General features: G+C 45.7%; 1 protein-coding gene across 2 annotated transcripts in view; it reads left to right on the forward strand.

Annotated features, from left to right (window-relative positions):
• Positions 1-18,087, forward strand: part of KIRREL3 (kirre like nephrin family adhesion molecule 3) — a 3,739,713-nt gene extending 3,721,626 nt beyond the window's left edge. Inside the window, exon 16 of one of the 2 annotated variants that reach the window (XM_069224509.1) lies at positions 14,943-18,087. In XM_069224509.1, the coding sequence (XP_069080610.1) occupies positions 14,943-15,386 (444 nt within the window). In that variant the 3' untranslated portion in view covers positions 15,387-18,087. The remainder of the gene's footprint in view (positions 1-14,942) is intronic. The other variant, XM_069224508.1, reaches the window with a different exon arrangement.
• Positions 18,088-19,539: the final 1,452 nt, after the last annotated feature.

Below are 19,539 nucleotides of genomic sequence, written 5' to 3' on the forward strand. Positions count from 1 at the left end.
GGGCAGCTCCCACTCTTCTTTAATATAGCTGTCACCTAGCCGCTCGTACATGCCCAGGGCAAGATGTTTCAGGCATTTCGAAAAACGAAAAGTGGAAATGGGCAGATTAATAATGCCATGTAGGAGCCAAACTGTTGAAGGACTCTTTTCAACTGTGAAAGGCAATTTTTCTAACTTCTCTATGTGAAGCATGGTAAAACTCGCTTCCCTTTTAGCCATTGTCTGTTCCTTGGATAAATTGAAAGCAGCGAACAATTCACTACCATTAATGTACTTCCATGGAACTAGGCCATTTTTCAAAGTCTGTAATGTCCAACCAAACTGCATGATGGAACGCAGCTGGCATTGCCCATGACATAAAAGGGACTTGTCTGTCTGAATGATATCTGTTGCAGACAGTACTATATTTGTTAGAGAATACATCCTGTTGGACAGAGTGTTCATTCCGTCAGGAATTGGTACAGCTGAAATGTTCACAAGGGACAAGTGTCTTCGGACCTTATGTGAGGAATGATATGGAGTTAAGACTTCATCCACAGGCTCACAAGATGAGCATTCAGGAAGGTAATGACCATTTATAAGGAAAAAGAAAACAGTCACAAAACCAATCCATAGAAACAATGCAAAAAATGTCAAGTAGAACCCAAAAATAGTTCTATGGGTGAATAAAATAGTTATTTTTAAGCCATAGGTACAGCTTACGTGTCTTTGAAACATTTTTAATCGCAGGAGTGGATGAGTCTGAAGAAAAGACATCAATGTCAATGAAATAACCAGAAGCAGTCTCTCCAAACGCAGGAGCAAGTGCATTACTTGTGGTTGGATCCACTTAGTGTGAAGGCTCATAGTAGACCATTTAGTCAGTCTGTGTTGTGTTGGTGTTAAAAAACAGCCAAATCTTGGACAGGTGCTGTCGTTGAAGTGGTAACTGGAATCAGCAAGAGCTCATTTTCTGTCCTCCCAACGGTCGAGTAGGTATTTGTAGCATCGTTGGACATGCTTGCTTAGTCAGAAGTAATGTTATTTCTGCTTTGAAGAGGTATATCCTGTTGGGTAGTTAGAGGGGACCGGGAACTACCCAAGGGACCTCTGGGTCTACTGTGCAGGATCGGCCACATGGTGAAGTTTGACATTGTCAGTGGAAATTAATCTGTTTGCTTTGGAACCAGGCAGTGATGGTAAGATGACAGTTCTGGTACCTTGGACTCCCAGGACTGCTCCGTATGATGGACCGGATTCCTTCTTCAGAGCGATCTTCTCACAAACCAGATCCCTGACTTTAAGAATCCAACCAGTGGAAGTTGTTGGTGAATACCTTATTCCTAAGGTGGCAGCACTGGTGGATGATTCATCATCACAGAATTGCTGAAGCTTCTGTAAGACAGTGAGACGTTCATTTATGTCCAAAGGTTTATCTATTGCCACCAGACATTGGCCATCAAGATCTGGGACATACATAGGTATCCCAAAGAGAACCTCATATGGAGTGCATCCCACCCGAGGACTGTCTTGGCAGATTATTCAGTGCTCTCTGGACCCCATATAGGTGATGAAGCCAACTGCGGCCTGAACCTAATACTCTAGCTGTTAAGGACTGCTTTAGTCCATGATTTCTCTTCTCCATGACTGAATTTCCCTCGGGATGGTATGGTGAGGAGGAATGGAGTTCAACACCCATCGTCCCCATGATGTCCCTAAATGCCTTTGAGGCAAAGACAGGGACCTGGTCCGAGTGGAATGCTGCAACCGCATATGTACCAAAAAAGATCAGCAAGTCTTTTATAACAGTTTGAGCGTCAGCCGACCGCTGAGGCCACACAAACCGGAATCTTCTATCAAGAATCTACAGCGACTAAGATGTATTTGTATGCACCATCAGGTTGAAGAGGACGGCAGTGGTCCAGGTACACACATTGTAGTGGCCTGTTGGACACTACGAGGGATGTCTGCGGTAGACATTTGATGTTGGAGCCCTTGATTTGCTGGCAAATGTCACAACAAAGGATGTTTTGTTTTGTCTGTTTGCATAGACCTGGCCACCAAAAGCGTTTCTGTAACAGTATTACTGTGGCCGAAATACCAGCATGAGCAGACGTAACACCCTCATGGGCTGCTTTTATTAGATCTAATCTATGGTCTTGGTTGGGGATCACTCAATCTCCAACCCCAGGAAGTGTTGCGTAGGCAACATTCTGTGCACTGATGTGGTAAGAGTATTTTGTAGGGTATGCTTTTGGGAGAGACTTGTCTTCAGCCAAAGCTTTCACAGCAGTCAATATTTCATTATCCTATCTTGACTGAAAACGAGTCACTGCAGCCACAGAAGCCATAGCTACTGCAGATTTGGTTGCTTCATCAGCCAAAGTATTGCCAATAACGTGTATTCCTATACGTTGGTGGCCCAATGTATGTAACTACATGGACACAGGGTAGCTTATCCTTGAGATCAGCCACCCTCCCCCACAGAGTTCTTTGTTTTATGGTGTTCCCCTTGGAGTCTCTAAACAAGTTCAATCACCAATAATTAAGATAATCATTGTAGGACGGGATGCAGTAGTATGAGTCACACAGTCAGTAGTCCTGGCTCTGTGTGTTCTAGTGCTAAAATAAGGGCTTTGAGTCCAGGCAGCTGAGCTGTGCAGTTCCCTAAGGTCTGCGTGTAGGTATTGTGAGGGTAGAATACTCCATCCTTCATCACTCCGCTCCCAGCTGCGCAGGCGGCAGCGTATTGATGTTTAGTACCTACAGCTGATTGTGCTGAAACATCAGTATAAATGACAGCATTGTCTCTGTCAAGTGGCAAAATATCTAGAGGAGTGGGGTACTCCGGTTCATGGTGGAGAAATTCTTGTGTCTGAGGTTTTGCATAAAGATGTAATCAACATCGGTGGCAGTCAGGGAGGTTGCCCACTGAATCCAGCGCAGATGTATTTGGAACGCTTGATTTGGTGACTGCCTCTAAGGCTGGCACCAGGGTGATGACAATAATGCGTTTCCCTTGGGCAAGTGTCCTCTCTTTAATGACAGCCATCTGAACTGCAGTTAGAATTTGTTCTGTAGGTGCAAAACATTGTTCTGCATTGGAGTATAAATGTGATTTATATGCTAAGGGCACAGTATTGCCTTCAATAAAGGTGACGTGAGTGAACTCAATGGCATCAGCAATTATTCTGATGACCAAATTAGTTTTGTTGTCACAGGTGTGTAAGTGCTTGCATGTCCTGTTGCAATTACCTAAGGATGCGTGTGTGTTCAACTGTCAAGTGTCTACTAGAAAACTCTGGGCGTATTAAGTCAGAAAGTGGCTTGATACGTTGTGAATAGTCAGGAATGTAAGTTCTGCCAAAGTTGAAGAAACCAAGTAAAGACTGCAGTTTCTTCAGTGTTAGGTGGGTGAAGTTGAGCACATTTTTCTAGAAAATGTGGGGCCAGGCTCTTGCCCTCGTTTGATAGCTCATATCCCAGCAAAAATACACTGTGAGAGGCTATGTTCATTTTCCTAAAATTAAAGGCCTGCAATTCCTAAAAAAATCCAATCGACCCTGGCAAGATGAATGTTGAGGTTGTCATCTGTGAGATAGATATCATCCATGTAAGACCACGGCTCATGATGAACATCATGTAATATTGATGTTACACGGGCTGAGAACAGCCCTGGGCTTTTCTTGTAGCCTTGGGGCAAACGGCAAAAGCATTTTTGTGAGCCACATGAGAATGCACTCTGGTCCCGACTTTCATGGGCTACGTTCTGGCAGAAAAAAAACATTGGAAATATCCAAGGTTGTTTTGTATTTTTTACGCACTGTTATTAATTTGTGCTGTGCTATGTGAATTTTGTATAGCGTATGTACATGTATGACAGTTTAAGTGGCTGTAATCTAAGACTCTTCTGTAGGAATGGTCTGGCTTTGCAACAGGTTATTCATTGCAGAGACACAGGGCTTAATTACTCCCTGGTACTTGAGCTGAGTGAGGATCTCCCTCACCGGAGCTTTTGCCTCCTGTTTAATCGGATATTGTGCCTGGGGTTGGGGTGTAGACCTGATAGGTATTACATGGCAAGGAGAATCCTTGCCCCAAACTGCATGACTGTGGTACAACGCAGGTGCCTGCGCTAAAGCCCAGTTGGCAGCGTAGGCTTGCTTCACCACTTCTGGAGCAAGATCTGAGAAAAAAGGCAAATTTACACCTTCCCCATGTGAGAGCTTACAGACGTGCTCAGGTGGCCAGTCCCTCTCGGCCAACAGGATATCACAACTAAGTTCATTCCAAAAAATCACACCAATGGTGTGCTCAACATCTCCGTAAAGTTGGATAGTTAAACCATAAACCCTATTGGGTGGGAGAATGAGCATGTCCACAGTTTCAAGAAGCAATGAAATCGCTAATTGCTATCGCATCAAGATGATCTTTCAGACATATCGTGACCTCTGCTGCGCTGACAGTGTCACTGCCCACGTCTTGTTCTTCACCAATTTCCTCAAGTGTACTGCCATTTTTAATTGACAGTGCTGCCACCTTTTTCTTTTTAAACTGTGGCTTTTGTTGTGGGGACTTATCTTATTTTTGTATGAAGACTGTAGTAAGTCTTTCTTCTGTTTCACGTATTCAGGACGTCGATCAGGACGGCCCCTCTCTCGCTACGTCTGTCCGGTGCATCTTGAAAGGAACGAGAGGGACGTGAATCATTATATCTGTCAGGAGCTTTTATATTTTCTCTATTTCTGAGAGTATATCTCCTGTCAGAGTTCTCTGGGTGTGGAGCATCAGCTCTTGGATTTCGTCTATCTCTAAATTGTTTTTGTTTATCTTACCACTTCTTAGAACCCTCCTGTACTTGTTTAGTACCTTCCTTAGGGGTGGTACTCTGTAGTTCCATCTTCTTTGGTTTGGCTCCCAAACTATCCCGTCCTATACTGTATAGGTGTCAGAAATAATTTTCGGTAGCTGTTTCTCCTGGTCCAAGTGTGGAATCTCTCAGGGGCGCTGGCATATAGCCAGTGCCACCGCTTCCTTTTTAATGTTACTGAGTATGGCTGAGGAGACTCCCTCAAAGTGACTGTAGGAAAGTAGCCTCTTTCTAGCATGGTTACCCCCAAGTTTGGCATGTTTGTGTGTGTGTTAGTGTGTTTTGCCTGTCTCACTGGGATCATGCTAGCCAGGACCCAAGTGCTCATAGTTTGTGGCCTAATGTGTATGTCTGTGTAGTGCCTAACTGTGTCACTGAGGCTCTGCTAATCAGAACCTCAGTGCTTATGCGCTCTCTGCTTTTATATTTGTCACTGTAGGCCAGTGACTTCATTGACCAATTTCAATTGGCATACTGGACCCCCCTTATAAGTCCCTAGTATATGGTACCTAGGTACCCAGGGTATTAGGGTTCCAAGAGATCCATATGGGCTGCAGCATTTCTTTTGCCCCCCATAAGGAGCTCAAGCAATTCTTACACAGGCCTGCCACTGCAGCCTGAGTGAAATAACGTCCACGTCATTTCACAGCCATTTTCACTGCACATAAATAATTTATAAGTCACCTATATGTCTAACCCTCACTTGGTGAAGGTTAGGTGCCAAGTTACTTAGTGTGTGGGCACCCTGGCACTAGCCAAGGTGCCCCCACATCGTTCAGGGCAAATTCTACAAACTTTGTGAGTGCAGGGACACCATTACACTCGTGCACTGCACATAGGTCACTACCTATGTGCAGCGTCACAATGGTAACTCCGAACATGGCGATGTAATATGTCTAAGATCATGGAATTGTCACCCCAATACCATTCTGGTATTGGGGTGACAATTCCATGATCCCCCGGGTCTCTAGCACAGAACCCGGGTACTGCCAAACTGCCTTTCCGGGGTTTCCACTGCAGCTGCTGCTGCTCCCACCCCCTCAGACAGGATTCTGCCCTCCTGGGGTCTGGGCAGCCCCGGCCCAGGAAGGAAGAACAAAGGATTACCTCTGAGAGAGGGTGTTACACCCTCTCCCTTTGGAAATAGGTGTGAAGGGCTGGGAAGGGTTAGCCTCCACCAGCCTCTGGAAATGCTTTGATGGGCACAGATGGTGCCCATCTCTGCATAAGCCAGTCTACACCAGTTCAGGGTTTCCCCAGCCCTGCTCTGGCACGAAACTGGACAAAGGAAAGGGGAGTGACCACTCCCCTGACCAGTACCTCCCAGGGGAGGGGACCAGAGCTCCTCCAGCGTGTCCTAGACCTCTGCCATTTTGGATTCAGAGGTGTTGGGGCACAATGGGCTGCTCTGAGTGGCCAGTGCCAGTAGGTGACGTCAGAGACCCCTCCTGAGAGGTGCTTACTTCTCTTGGTAGCCAAACCTCCCTTCTTGGTAGCCAAACCTCCTTTTCTGGCTATTTAGGGTCTCTCCTCTGGGCTATTCCTCAGATAACGAATGCAAGAGCTCACCAGAGTTCCTCTGCACTTCCCTCTTCGACTTCTGCCAAGGATCGACTGCTGACTGCTCCAGGATGCCTGCAAAACCGCAACAAAGTAGCAAGACGACTACCAGCAACATTGTAGCGCCTCATCCTGCCGGCTTTCTCGACTGTTTCCTGGTGGTGCATGCTCTGAGGGCTGTCTGCCTTCACCCTGCACTGGAAGCCAAGAAGAAATCTCCTGTGGGTCGACGGAATCTTCCCCCTTCACCAAAAGACTGCATCACCGGTCCTCTGGGTCCCCTCTCATCCTGACGAGCGTGGTCCCTGGAACACAGGAGCTAGATCCAAGTGACCCCCACAGTCCAGTGATCCTTCAGTCCAAGATTGGTAGAGGTAAGTCCTTGCCTCCCCACACCAGACAGCAAACCTGTGCACTGTGTGATTTGTAGCTGCTCCGGCTTCTGTGCATTTCTCCAAGGATTCCTTTGTGCACAGCCTAGCCTGTCCCCAGCACTCCGTCCTGCAGTGCTCAACCCTCTGAGTTGGACTCTGATGTTGTGGGACCCTCTTTTTGTGACTCTGGTTTCACAAATCTTCTAAGTACCTGCTCCGGTAGTTTTGCGGGTGCTGCCTGCTTCTGCGGGGGCTCTCTGAGTTGCTGAGCGCCCCCTCTGTCTCCTCCTCCAAGGGGCGACATCCTGGTCCTTTCTGATCCCCAGCAGCACCCAAAAACCTCTACCGCGACCCTTGCAGCTAGCGAGGCTTGTTTGCAGTATTTCTGTGTGGAAACACTTCTGCAACATCCAGCACTCAGTGGGACATCTTCCATCCAAAGGAGAAGTTCCTAGCCCTTTTCGTTGCTGCAGAATCTTTGGCTTCTTCCACCCAGAGGCAGCCCTTTTGCACCTTCATCCGGGGTTTCCTGGGCTGCTGCCCCCCCTGGACACTATCGCGACTCTTGGACTTGGTCCCCTTGCCTTGCAGGTCCTCACATCTAGGAATCCGTCTTCAGTGTTTTATTGGTGCTTGTGGTTCTTGCAGAATCCCCCTATCACGACTATTGTGTCTTTCTGGGGTAGTAGGGTAACTTTACTCCTACTTTTCCAGGTCCTGGGATGGGGTATCTTAGACACCCTGACTGTTTTCTTACAGTCCCAGTGACCCTCTACAAGCTCCCATAGGTCTGGGGTCCATTCGTGATTTGCATTCCACTTTTGGAGTATATGGTTTGTGTTGCCCCTAGACCTATGTTCACCTATTGCATCCTATTGTGATTCTACATTGTTTGCACTACTTTTCTTACTGTTACTTACCTGTGTTGGGTTTGTGTACATACATCTTGTGTATATTACTTACCTCCTAGGTGAGGGTATTCTCTGAGATACTTTTGGCAAATTGTCATAAAAATAAAGTACCTTTATTTTTAGTAACTCTGAGTATTGTGTTTTCTTATGATATTGTGCTATATGATATAAGTGGTATAGTGGGAGCTTTGCATGTCTCCTAGTTCAGCCTAAGCTACTTTGCCATAGCTACCTTCTAAGCTGCTAGAAACACCTCTATTCTACTAATAAGGGATAACTGGACCTGGTACAGGGTGTAAGTACCACAAGGTACCCCCTATAAGCCAGGCCAACCTCCTACAAGTGGGGGAAACATCAGAGAGTGGTTTTGAAGTGCACAAGTTACCCTTTCAGCCCTGTTCTGTCTGCCAGGATCCCTGTGGGCGGGGGGGAGGTATCAGTCCTTTGTGTGAGGGCAGGCTACTGACCTTTGAAGTGTAACAGAGAGCCCCTCCACCCTTCCTGCCCAGGGAGACACATTCAGTATGCAGATGTGACTGAGTGTCCTGTGTTTGTTTGTCTGAGTGGAATACACAAGGATAGCAGTCAACCAGCACAGACTAGATGTGGATTGGAGACAGGGCTGTGAGGCACAGATGTCAGTAAGTGCAGAGAAAAGCCCACTTTCTAAAAGTGGCATTTCTAAAATAGTAATATTAAATCCAACTTCACCAGTAAGTAGGATTTTCTGTTACCATTCTGGCAATACCAAACATGCTAGGGTTACGCCTTATAGATCAGAATCTACCACTTAAAAGTAAAAGTATATGAGGGCAGTTCCAATGCTAGTCTATGAGAGGAGCAGGCCTCACAGTAGTGAAAAATGAATGTATGAGTTTTTCACTACCAGAACATGTAAAACACATAGGTGCATATCCTGCCTTTTACTTACATAGCACCCTGCCCTATGGGTTACCTAGGGCCTACCTTTTGGGGTCACATATGTAGAAAAAGTGGGGTTTAAGGCTCGGCAAGTACTTTTAAATGCCAAGTCAAAGTGGCAGTAAAACTGCACACACAAGCCTTGCCACAGCAGACCTGAGACATAGTGAAATGGCTACTTATGTGGGTGGCACAATCAGTGCTGAAGGTCCACTTGTAGCATTTACTTTACAGGCCCTGGGCACACGTAGTGCACATTCCTAGGGACTGGCAGGTAAATTAAAATGCCAATTGGGTGGGAGTCAATGTTACCATGTTTAGGGGAGAGAGCACATGTATGTTAGCACTGGTCAGAAGTTAAAAAGTGTGCAGAGTACTAAAACCAGCAAAAATAGGTTCAGAAAAATGGAAGGAGGTAGGCAAAAAGTTGGGAGTTGACCACCCTAAGGCTGTCATGTTTAACACCTACACTCCCCTTATAGTTTTACTTGGATTTATAATATTGAATACTCACCATGGACTCTTTTGAACCGTTCCCTCGTACTGTTCATGATTGAGATTCCCTATCCAACCCCTCCACCACCGAAAACACCATTACCCTCTTTCCAGGAACTCTGCCAAACCCTGGCGACTTCTTCCATAAGAAGATCTCCACCATTTACAAGAACTTTGAACCCCAGCCTACTGACCTGCACACTCTCAGCGCTCCTGCAGACACAAACCCCGACCACCTTATCTACACATGCGACCAGCTGACTGTAGGAAAGTACCATCTTGCCTGGCATGTTACCCCCATATTTCACTGTATATATGTTGTTTTAGTGTATGTGTCACTGGGACCCTGCCAGCCAGGGCCCCAGTGCTCATAAGTGTGCCCTGTATGTGTTCCCTGTGTGATGACTAACTGTCTCACTGAGGATCTGCTAATCAGAACCTCAGTGGTTATGCTCTCTCTGCTTTCTAAATTGTCACTAACAGGCTAGTGACCAATTTCACCAATTTACATTGGCATACTGGAACACACTTATAATTCCCTAGTATATGGTACTGAGGTACCCAGGGTATTGGGGTTCCAGGAGATCCCTATGGGCTGCAGCATTTCTTTTGCCACCCATAGGGAGCTCTGACAATTCTTACACAGACCTGCCACTGCAGCCTGAGTGAAATAACGTCCATGTTATTTCACAGCCATTTACCACTGCACTTAAGTAACTTATAAGTCACCTATATGTCTAACCTTCACCTGGTGAAGGTTGGGTGCTAAGTTACTTAGTGTGTGGGCACCCTGGCACTAGCCAAGGTGCCCCCACATCGTTTAGGGCAAATTCCCCAGACTTTGTGAGTGCGGGGACACCATTTCACGCGTGCACTATACATAGGACCTATGTATAGCGTCACAATGGTAACTCCGAAAATGGCCATGTAACATGTCTAAGATCATGGAATTGTCACCCCAATGCCATTCTGGCATTGAGGAGACAATTCCATGATCCCCCGAGTCTCTAGCACAGACCCGGGTACTGCCAAACTACCTTTCCCGGGGTTTCACTGCAGCTGCTGCTGCTGCCAACCCCTCAGACAGGTTTCTGCCCTCCTGGGGTCCAGCCAGGCTTGGCCCAGTAGGGCAGAACAAAGGACTTCCTCAGAGAGAGGGTGTTACACCCTTTGGAAAAAGGTGTCAGGGCTGGGGAGGAGTAGCCTCCCCCAGCCTCTGGAAATGCTTTGATGTGCACAGATGGTGCCCATCTCTGCATAAGCCAGTCTACACCGGTTCAGGGATCCCCCAGCCCTGCTCTGGTGCGAAACTGGACAAAGGAAAGGGGAGTGACCACTCCCCTGACCTGCACTTCCCAGGGGAGGTGCCTAGAGCTCCTCCAGTGTGCTCCAGACCTCTGCCATCTTGGAAACAGAGGTGCTGTTGGCACACTGGACTGCTCTGAGTGGCCAGTGCCAGCAGGGGACTTCAGAGACTCCTTCTGATAGGCTCTTACCTGTGTTGCTAGCCTATTCTCCTTCCTAGGTAGCCTAACCTCCTTTTCTGGCTATTTAGGGTCTCTGCTTTGGAGAATTCTTTAGATAACGATTGCAAGTGCTCATCAGAGTTCCTCTGCATCTCTCTCTTCACCTTCTGCCAAAGGATCGATCGCTGACTGCTCAGGACGCCTGCAAAACCGCAACAAAGTAGCAAAGACGACTACTGCAACCTTGTATCGCTGATCCTGCCGCCTTCTCAACTGTTTCCTGGTGGTGCATGCTCTGGGGGTAGCCTGCCTCCTTTCTGCACCAGGAGCTCTGAATAAATCTCCTGTGGGATGACGGAATCCTCCCCCTGCAACCGCAGGCAACAAAAGAACTGCATCACCGGTCCTCTGGGTCCCCTCTCAGCACGACGAGCGTGGTCCCTGGAACTCAGCAACTCTGTCCAAGTGACTCCCACAGTCCAGTGACTCTTCATTCCAAGTTTGGTGGAGGTAAGTCCTTGCCTCCCCACGCTAGACTGCATTGCTGGGTACGGCGTGATTTGCGGCTGCTCCGGCTCCTGTGCACTCTTCCAGGATTTCCTTTGTGCACAGCCAAGCCTGGTCCCCGACACTCTAACCTGCAGTGCACATCCTCCTGAGTTGTCCTCCGGCATCGTGGGACTCCCTTTTGTGTCTTCGGGTGAGCTCCGGTTCACTCCTCTTCCAAGTGCCTGTTACGGTACTTCTGCGGGTGCTGCCTGCTTCTGTGAGGGCTCCCTGACTTGCTGGGCGTCCCCTCTGTCTTCTCATCCAAGTGGCGACATCCTGGTCCCTCCTGGGCCACAGCAGCATCCAAAACCCCTAACCGCGACCCTTGCAGCTAGCAAGGCTTGTGTGCGGTCTTTCTGCGTGGGAACACCTCTGCAAGCTTCTTCACGACGTGGGACATCCATCCTCCAAAGGGGAAGTTCCTAGTCCTCTTCGTTCTTGCAGAATCCACAGCTCCTACCATCCGGTGGCAGCTTCTTTGCACCCTCAGCTGGCATTTCCTGGGCATCTGCCCAATTTCGACTTTGTCGCGACGCTTGGACTTGGTCCCCTTGTTCCACAGGTACTCTCGTCCGGAAATCCACTTTGGTTGCATTGCTGGTGTTGGTCTTCCTTGCAGAATTCCCCTATCACGACTTCTGTGCTCTTTGGGGAATATAGGTGCACTTTACACCTACTTTTCAGGGTCTTGGGGTGGGCTATTTTTCTAACCCTCACTGTTTTCTAACAGCCCCAGCAACCCTCTACAAGCTCACATAGGTTTGGGGTCCATTCGTGGTTCGCATTCCACTTTTGGAGTATATGGTTTGTGTTGCCCCTATACCTATGTGCTCCTATTGCAATCTACTGTAACTTTACATTGCTTGCATTACTTCCTTTTGCTATTACTGCATATTTTGGTATATATATATATAAGGTCAGCCAATGAGGGAAGGCAGCAGTCCCAACCCTCCTGGGACCTGGAGGCTAAAGGTAAGTGTGTGTGTGTGTGTGTGTATGTATGTGTGTTATGTTTTACATTGAATGTTTGGTATGCGCGTGCATGTCTGAGTGTTATGAGTGTTGTTAATGGATGTGAGTGCGTGCGTGCGTGCGTGTGTGTGTGAAAGAATGAATGTGTGTGATCTTGTAAAATGAATGTTTGGTGCGTGCGTGCATGTTTGAATGGAATGAGTGTTGTTAATGGATTAGCGTGCGTGCGTGCGTGCCTGTGTGTGAAAGAATGAGTCTGTGTGTGTGTGTGTGTTTGTGTGTGTGTGTGTGTGCCCCGCCCGCCCCCCTCCCAAAGCTGCCGGCCGCCACTGATAGTTCCTGGCACTGAACAAAACTACTTTGTGTGCCAATATTCTCCTTGTGGAAGAGCAGAATGTGATCACTCACAGTAAAGCCAGCTGATAGATAGAGAGAAACAGAAGTTTAATAAAAACAAAATTTCACCAGACCTCATTAGGGACCCAATTCTTATAGAATGTCATAAAAGTGCACCCATGGTATATGTCTTTGAATTAGTGACTTTCATGAATTCATAAGAACTTACAAAAGTAGACCAGGAAATCGTACTCCTCGAAGATATTTGGGAACTGTATCCTAGCACAAGCAAATATGCATATAGATTTGCTCGTGTGAAAATCTATTGAACGTTTAGAAGTTCACTTTCACTCCAACCACTTATTTCCCAACCCTGGAAGAACTTCTACTTCTGCCATTGTCAGGAGTACATTTCTAACCTTTCTTATTACTGGAAAATATTAGGGAAGAGCGGGTGAAAATCCTTAAAACATGCACATTAGTAGGTTGGATGACTCCAAGGCATTCCAGCCCTGGAACTATTGCTTACAGCCCCACTATGTAGATCTGTGCAATGGTGGCAAAATAAGGAAATTGCTATAGGAGGGATTGAAATTGCAAGTATTCAAGCCCTACTATAGAAGAATCCCTGGAGTAATCAGAGAGGCTATTATCAGAGCTCCTGTATAATGAGATTGCTACTATAATTTGTCACCGCACTACATGGAACCAAAGGGACAAGTAGTTTTTTTTTCATACAGGACAAATTGACTTAAGAAACAGCCTACCCTGTGGACAAGTACACATTTGATTACATTCCACACCCGAGATTACACCAGTTGCAAGACAACCTCATCCTGATAGATATATCAAATCAGCCCACTGCACGCATTGGGCCATGTGGACTCTTGCAAATAGTATTGGACTTTCATCATTCTTCTCTGCAGCCCTACCTTTTTTTGATAACCCATCACTGCCTCCTATGCGGGACAAGACGCAATATGCCACACTGGTTCAGTTGGGTATCACCACAGTTGGCCGCTTGTTCAGTGAGGATTTGTTTTTTTAACTCAGAGCAGCAGTTCCAATTATTGAGACTAATACCTTTCATATCATTTCCTGCATTAGAGTCCACATCGCTGCTGCAGCACAATGAACTGACACTGCAAAAAAAACACGAATTCATGTCACTCACACAGATGTACACTTTCACCAGTACCGCCTGTGCATCTCCTATTTACATAAAATGCTTGAAAGTCTTCTCTGCAGATGCTCCACAGTCAAGCTGGGTAGAAGATTTTGAATCCCCTTTCTGACAAGATCTATCCTCTGGGGACATTGTTGCAAACAGAGAAAACCTGTTTCAATCGACCCCAGACTTAGACTCATGCACTTTAACTTCATTAAACGAGTATACTATACTCCACTCCGTTTGCATCAGATGGACCACTTCTGGTCCCCTGAATGTGCTTGGTGCTTCACATACCCAGCCAATTTTAGAAATCTGGCATGGGACTGTCCCCCGATTCTGACAATATGGGTGGAAGTGGTCGATAGCATTTGTGAAATATTAAATGCACCATTGCCTTGTGCCCTGCTTCCTATGCTCCTGGGTTATGTTCTCGATATACCCCGCCCCAAAGGACTATTAGTGGCCTTATTACTGCTGCTTGCCGAGTGGCCTGGGCATGGGTGACAGGTTCCTTTCCCAAACGGCGAGACTGGTTAAAAGTGTAACATTCTGTAATGAACAGATATAAACATATGCATCTAAGCAGAGGGTTAGAGATATATGGGGACCATACCAGGAACTACGCACCTTCTGCTGGTCTTCCACCCTTCATAGAGTCATAGCTAATTCTGCTCCACAGTTTGCCCCGCAGATAACTCCTTACTCACCCCTCCACGCTTTCTCTGTACTTGCTACACCAGTTTTTCTCACTCTTAAAACGGCTTCTGGTTTTCAAATCTCATGCTTTATGAGTACAATTGCATTGCACTATGCGTGGGCAACCTCTAATCATTGGCCCTTACTAGATCGTTGTAACTTTTGTTGTAACTTAAGTAAACTCAATAAAACTATATCAAATAAATAGAAACCTCGACCTAAAACTGTTGTAATATTATTCGGATATGGTCTGCAGTAGATACTCGTTGGGTGAAATATTAGTGCAGATTCCATTGCCATGCTGTCTTCCTTCAGTGTTCACACATGTTCCAGCTATGTGGCTACTGTTAGGACAGGTGAGCTTTCTAAATGTAACCAGAGATGCGATCACCAGGTCAGGCACCAGGGGCAACCCATAGCATAAACGGATCATTCATTCGCTTTCATGTCAGTAGCTGTAGTGATGATTGTTTCTTGAAAGCTGTGCCTGTTTCTGCATCTAGGGACCTCATTCATGTGAACGCTGTCCGAGAAGCTCCTATGAAACTACACTTTTATATATGTTTACATGAATGAATTGTTTTCAATGTTTGCTGATGTCCATTGGTAACAGGAAGCTTGTTTTTGTTTGTGTTTATCAAGGACCCCACCAATGGATACTACAGCGTCAATACCTTCAAGGATCACCACTCTACACCTACCATCTCTCTATCAAGCTGCCAGCCAGAGCTGAAGCCTGCCAACAAGCAGCGGATACTCACTGGCATGTCTTTCACCAACATCTATAACACACTGAGTGGCCAGAATCGCCTGTATGACTACAGCCAGCGCTTTGTGCTGGGCATGGGAAGCAGTTCCATTGAGCTACGTGAGCGGGAGTTTCAGCGGGGCTCAATGAGTGACAGCAGCTCCTTCCTGGACACGCAGTGTGATAGCAGCGTCAGTAGCAGTGGCAAGCAGGAGGGCTACATACAGTTCGACAAGGCCAGCAAGGCATCTGCCTCCTCGTCCCACTATTCTCAGTCATCATCCCAGAATTCTGATCCGTCCCGACCACTTCAGAGACGTATGCTGACACATGTCTAATTCTCTAATTGAAAGGCACCTTAAGAGATGGTGGTGTGTAGGGATCGTGGGGAAAAATAGGTGACAGTATTGACAGATGTTCTGGTTAGAGAACATTAAAACCCAATGAATTGGGAGTTGTGCTCTGTGCTATAAAGATAATATTAATTTAGCTTACAAAGGAAGAATAATGTTTTCCAAAGCACCTCGGCCCACAGTAGAACTACAAGCAATGATAAGATCGCTTAGGAAAATGAATGTGTGTGTGTGTTAACTTTGACAAAGAACAGTTCAGGCACATTGAAGAATACCAAACGTGTTTTTTGCAGCGTGCCTGAGTATGATGCACTCCAACTGGAGGTTGCCATGGCTTGTTGCTTAAAAGTATCACTGGATATCTGAGTCAGTGAAAAGATCTATTTAACTGCTGTAGAGTAGGCGTTAGGGGAACATGGAAAGAGGAGTACCGAGTAAAATTAGCATACATACGTGGAGGTTCTCGGGCTCCTTTATGAGGTGAAAAAGGAAAAGTGCAGGCTAGGCTTCATCACCAATCAAAGTCTAGTTCTCATCCCGTTAAACAACCTCCAGCGCCACAGCCTTGAGTTGTATTATACAAAGTTCCCTAGGGCACAACGGGCATGTGCAAATGTTACTAGTAAACTTGGGGCGCTCTGCTTTTACAAAAGGGGCAGCAAATGCTTGCATGTCTACTTCTGTAATGTGGCTCACACCAGCGTAAGATGGGGTGCTTCCTCATTTGCACGGAAATGTAGCCATATTCAAATGTGGCAAACGTTTGCCATTGAGTACATGCCATATTAAAAATGCAAGCGTGAAGTCAAAGAAGCTGTCACGAGGCACATTAACAATGCGCCACTAAGAAAGTTGCGCACAGTCACTCTGCCACCTGAGGTGGTCTGCTGGTGCATGCCACACAGGTCCCAGGGACATCTAAGTAATGCCCCTCGAGCGGGTGCAGTAGCACACGGCACATGTCTGCAAGGTATCCATGCCCCCTCTTTCAACTGAGGTAGGTCCGCATCCAGTGAAAGTAATGAGCAATGACTTTCACCCATGTGCTTTTCTCAGCATAGGCACCAGCTGTCAGAGATCACAGCTTTCCTGAGGACAACACATTTTGTATGTAATCAGGCACATCGTCTTGGTCTGGGACAGGTGCACTGGGTTACAAACACACAGCACAGAGGCGCAAACAGAGACAGTGCATCCGATGTGTAGTTCACATTCTGGTGTCTCTTCTGAAAATCCAGCCTGAGATGCTGAACAACTTAGAATGGGATTCAGGGGTGGACACAACAAGGCTGACCCTAAGTTACATAATGACAAATATCTGATAGAAATATGGATTTTAGCAAGTGTCCAATTTCAATGAAAGAACATCCTAGGCATTCCATGCTCTACAAGAAGACAGAAGCAAAGTCTCTCAAGACTAGAGCTGCACATGATTAAAGGCTTGAAATTCGAAAGTGGCCCACATTTTACGTTTAGGAAGACCTGATCCCATATAATGAAAATGAGCATGTGTTGTTGCATTATTCAATAGCTATTGTCAGTAGCTGTTAGTAGTTAATTCAACTTTACGAAAACGTCTTGGGACTCAAATGATTTCTGAGAGAGCTCCATGAGTCCATGATAGAACCATCCATCAATCTGAGGAGATTGGGCACCTCGTACTAGCAATGAAATAGGAAATAGCCTAACCTAGTGGTGTGCCTATCTGGAGTCTTCCTAAAGCCGTAAGGGCAAACTGTTGCAGAAGAGAAAGATAAGCTAATACTTCTAAAGTAGACATGTTCCACAAGACATTCTCACACTTAGAATTCTTCAAGATATCATTAAAACGATATTTTTAGTGAGTCTGAAAAAGTTTTCTACAAATATGTTCATTTCTTACAGCTGATGACCTACTTGTGAAGCATTCCAGCTTTGTGCATCTAGTCATGCCTTTGCTGCGCATATCAAGCGATTTGCATATCTTATGGACAGACTCCAAAAACTAGTTTCATTTCAGATTCTTTCTTTTGTTGTTGCATATGGATAAATTATTGTCTATGGAACGGAGCTCCAAAGGACTTGAAAACCCATCTTCATGTGGCAGGAGAAGATGCATATATGGAGCTAGACCTCTCTAAAAGCGTGGGAGTGACTGAACATCTGATACAGGACTATACCAGTCTGGGTATAGAAATGATGGCTTAGTAGGGGAGACTGTTTCTTATCCATGATTTCAACCATCCCTTAAAGAGCACAAGTGTGGTTAGAAAGCTGGAGATTAAATCTATTTAAAAAAAATGACTCACAGAATAAACTGGCTCTGGCTCTTTCAGAAGAAGAGCCATAAAGAAGGATCACCGGGTGAATGTGAAGAAAACATAATTTATGATGAAATTAGGAGGAAATCGGATTAAAGACCATGACATGTTGAATTGGTCCCATGAAAATGTTGGGATCTGCTGTGTACACAGAGTAGACTTGTGCAATATTAAAATCTGTTTATTTTGAAGATTCCTGAAGGGCGTGGTTTGGTATTTTGCACTAAAGCTGGGAAACGTCTTTTGAAGTGTCTTAATGTCATGGTCCTGAAAGTTGGTGGCTGATACACCTAAGAATGTTGTAGCTCTCAGCTGGATGCCCGCAAAGTTATTAAAGGTTGACCACCTTTTATTTATATTGCCTAGAGAAATAAATGCAGTAAGGTTATATTTATTTTTCCAATCACACTACAGCTGTGCAACAAGTGCCTAGTGTTTATTATGATTAATGTATATAGCTATGCCATATTTTCCCAGCATATTTCATGAAGGTTCTTGTAACACATTTGTTACATAACTCAGGCTGATACAAGGAGTACTTGTCTTCTTTAATTACCCCAGCCCCAGACAAGGTAAGCTGTTACATACACAACCAACAAAGGACACACATTCTTTGCTAATCCTTCCATACGTACCTCCAGCTGCTTGGTCCTCACATTTCATATCTGAGTAGAGATTCATAAAGTCATGCTTAGCAGATGTGCCCATAAAAACAAAATATTAGAAACTAGGAAACTTCAGTCATGCAGCTCATGATTACACCATAAAATGTTGAACATGGAATTAAAAATAGCAGCACCTAATTCTACTTACAGTATAAGAAGCAAAATACTATACAAGGCTTTACAGAATCCGACAGTAGGTTGAATGAGTGGAATTGTGTGGATTACACTAAGAAAGTCTGCACTGGACCTTCACCTGGAGTGCCGTCAAAGACCAGGGCTGCGTGCCTGATTTCCCCCCAAAAAAACAAATTCACACCAGTGCTGGGGAGAACACATCATTGAGAGATGGAGCCCTAAATCGAAACCGAGGTGATCCTAACTTTTATTTTTTTAATGACTACAACACATATCTTCCTTTTAAACGGGTGTGTCACTTGCAGAAGGATGCCTGGAGGGTTCTTGGAAAGCTTTATCCTTTTCCAAAAACTAACTGTGACGCACATCTTAAGTTTTGCAAAGTTAGTGTACTGACGGATACCACATAGGAAGTAATATGGCATGGTCACAGGGGGTAGGAAAGTGGAGTATTATGAAGTGATGCTGGTTAGGCTTCACTATGTAATACTTTCACAGTGGCCCAAAGATGGTCCTTTGGATTCACAATAATAAATCTGTTGAACACTAACCTGTTTGTCCCATTCGTCCCAAGGAGACACAATGCTGACCCAAGTTGCTTACTCCCAACTCCACCTAGACGTTGCATGCCTCCCACTGACTTTTAGGTGATCGGCATGGGAACGGGGATGGATGGATGAGATGAGGAAGAGAAACAAACACGGACGTCGCCTGGCAGGATCAGGATGACTAGTGGTCTATGAAGAGCAAATATCTCCTATGATGAATTAAACATTTAGTCAAATAACACTTTCCATGTAACTGATATAGTAAAACTACTCTTCGCCAATTCCCACAAACTAGGTGTCCTTGTCAGGGTCCCCTTTCCCACGTTTGATGGCTCTGCCCTATCTCTAGAGATCTTCATGATACAGTATCTAACCTGCAACCAGATACAAAGTTTAGCCTTCTATACTATCTACATGTAGTCCCACCTTATTCCCAAGTCAATGTGGCCCCACTGGAAGACCTACTTAAAGTGTTTTTGAAATTCAGTGT

Source organism: Pleurodeles waltl, chromosome 3_1 (genome assembly GCF_031143425.1).
Source record: "Pleurodeles waltl isolate 20211129_DDA chromosome 3_1, aPleWal1.hap1.20221129, whole genome shotgun sequence".
Lineage (NCBI taxonomy): Eukaryota > Metazoa > Chordata > Amphibia > Caudata > Salamandridae > Pleurodeles > Pleurodeles waltl.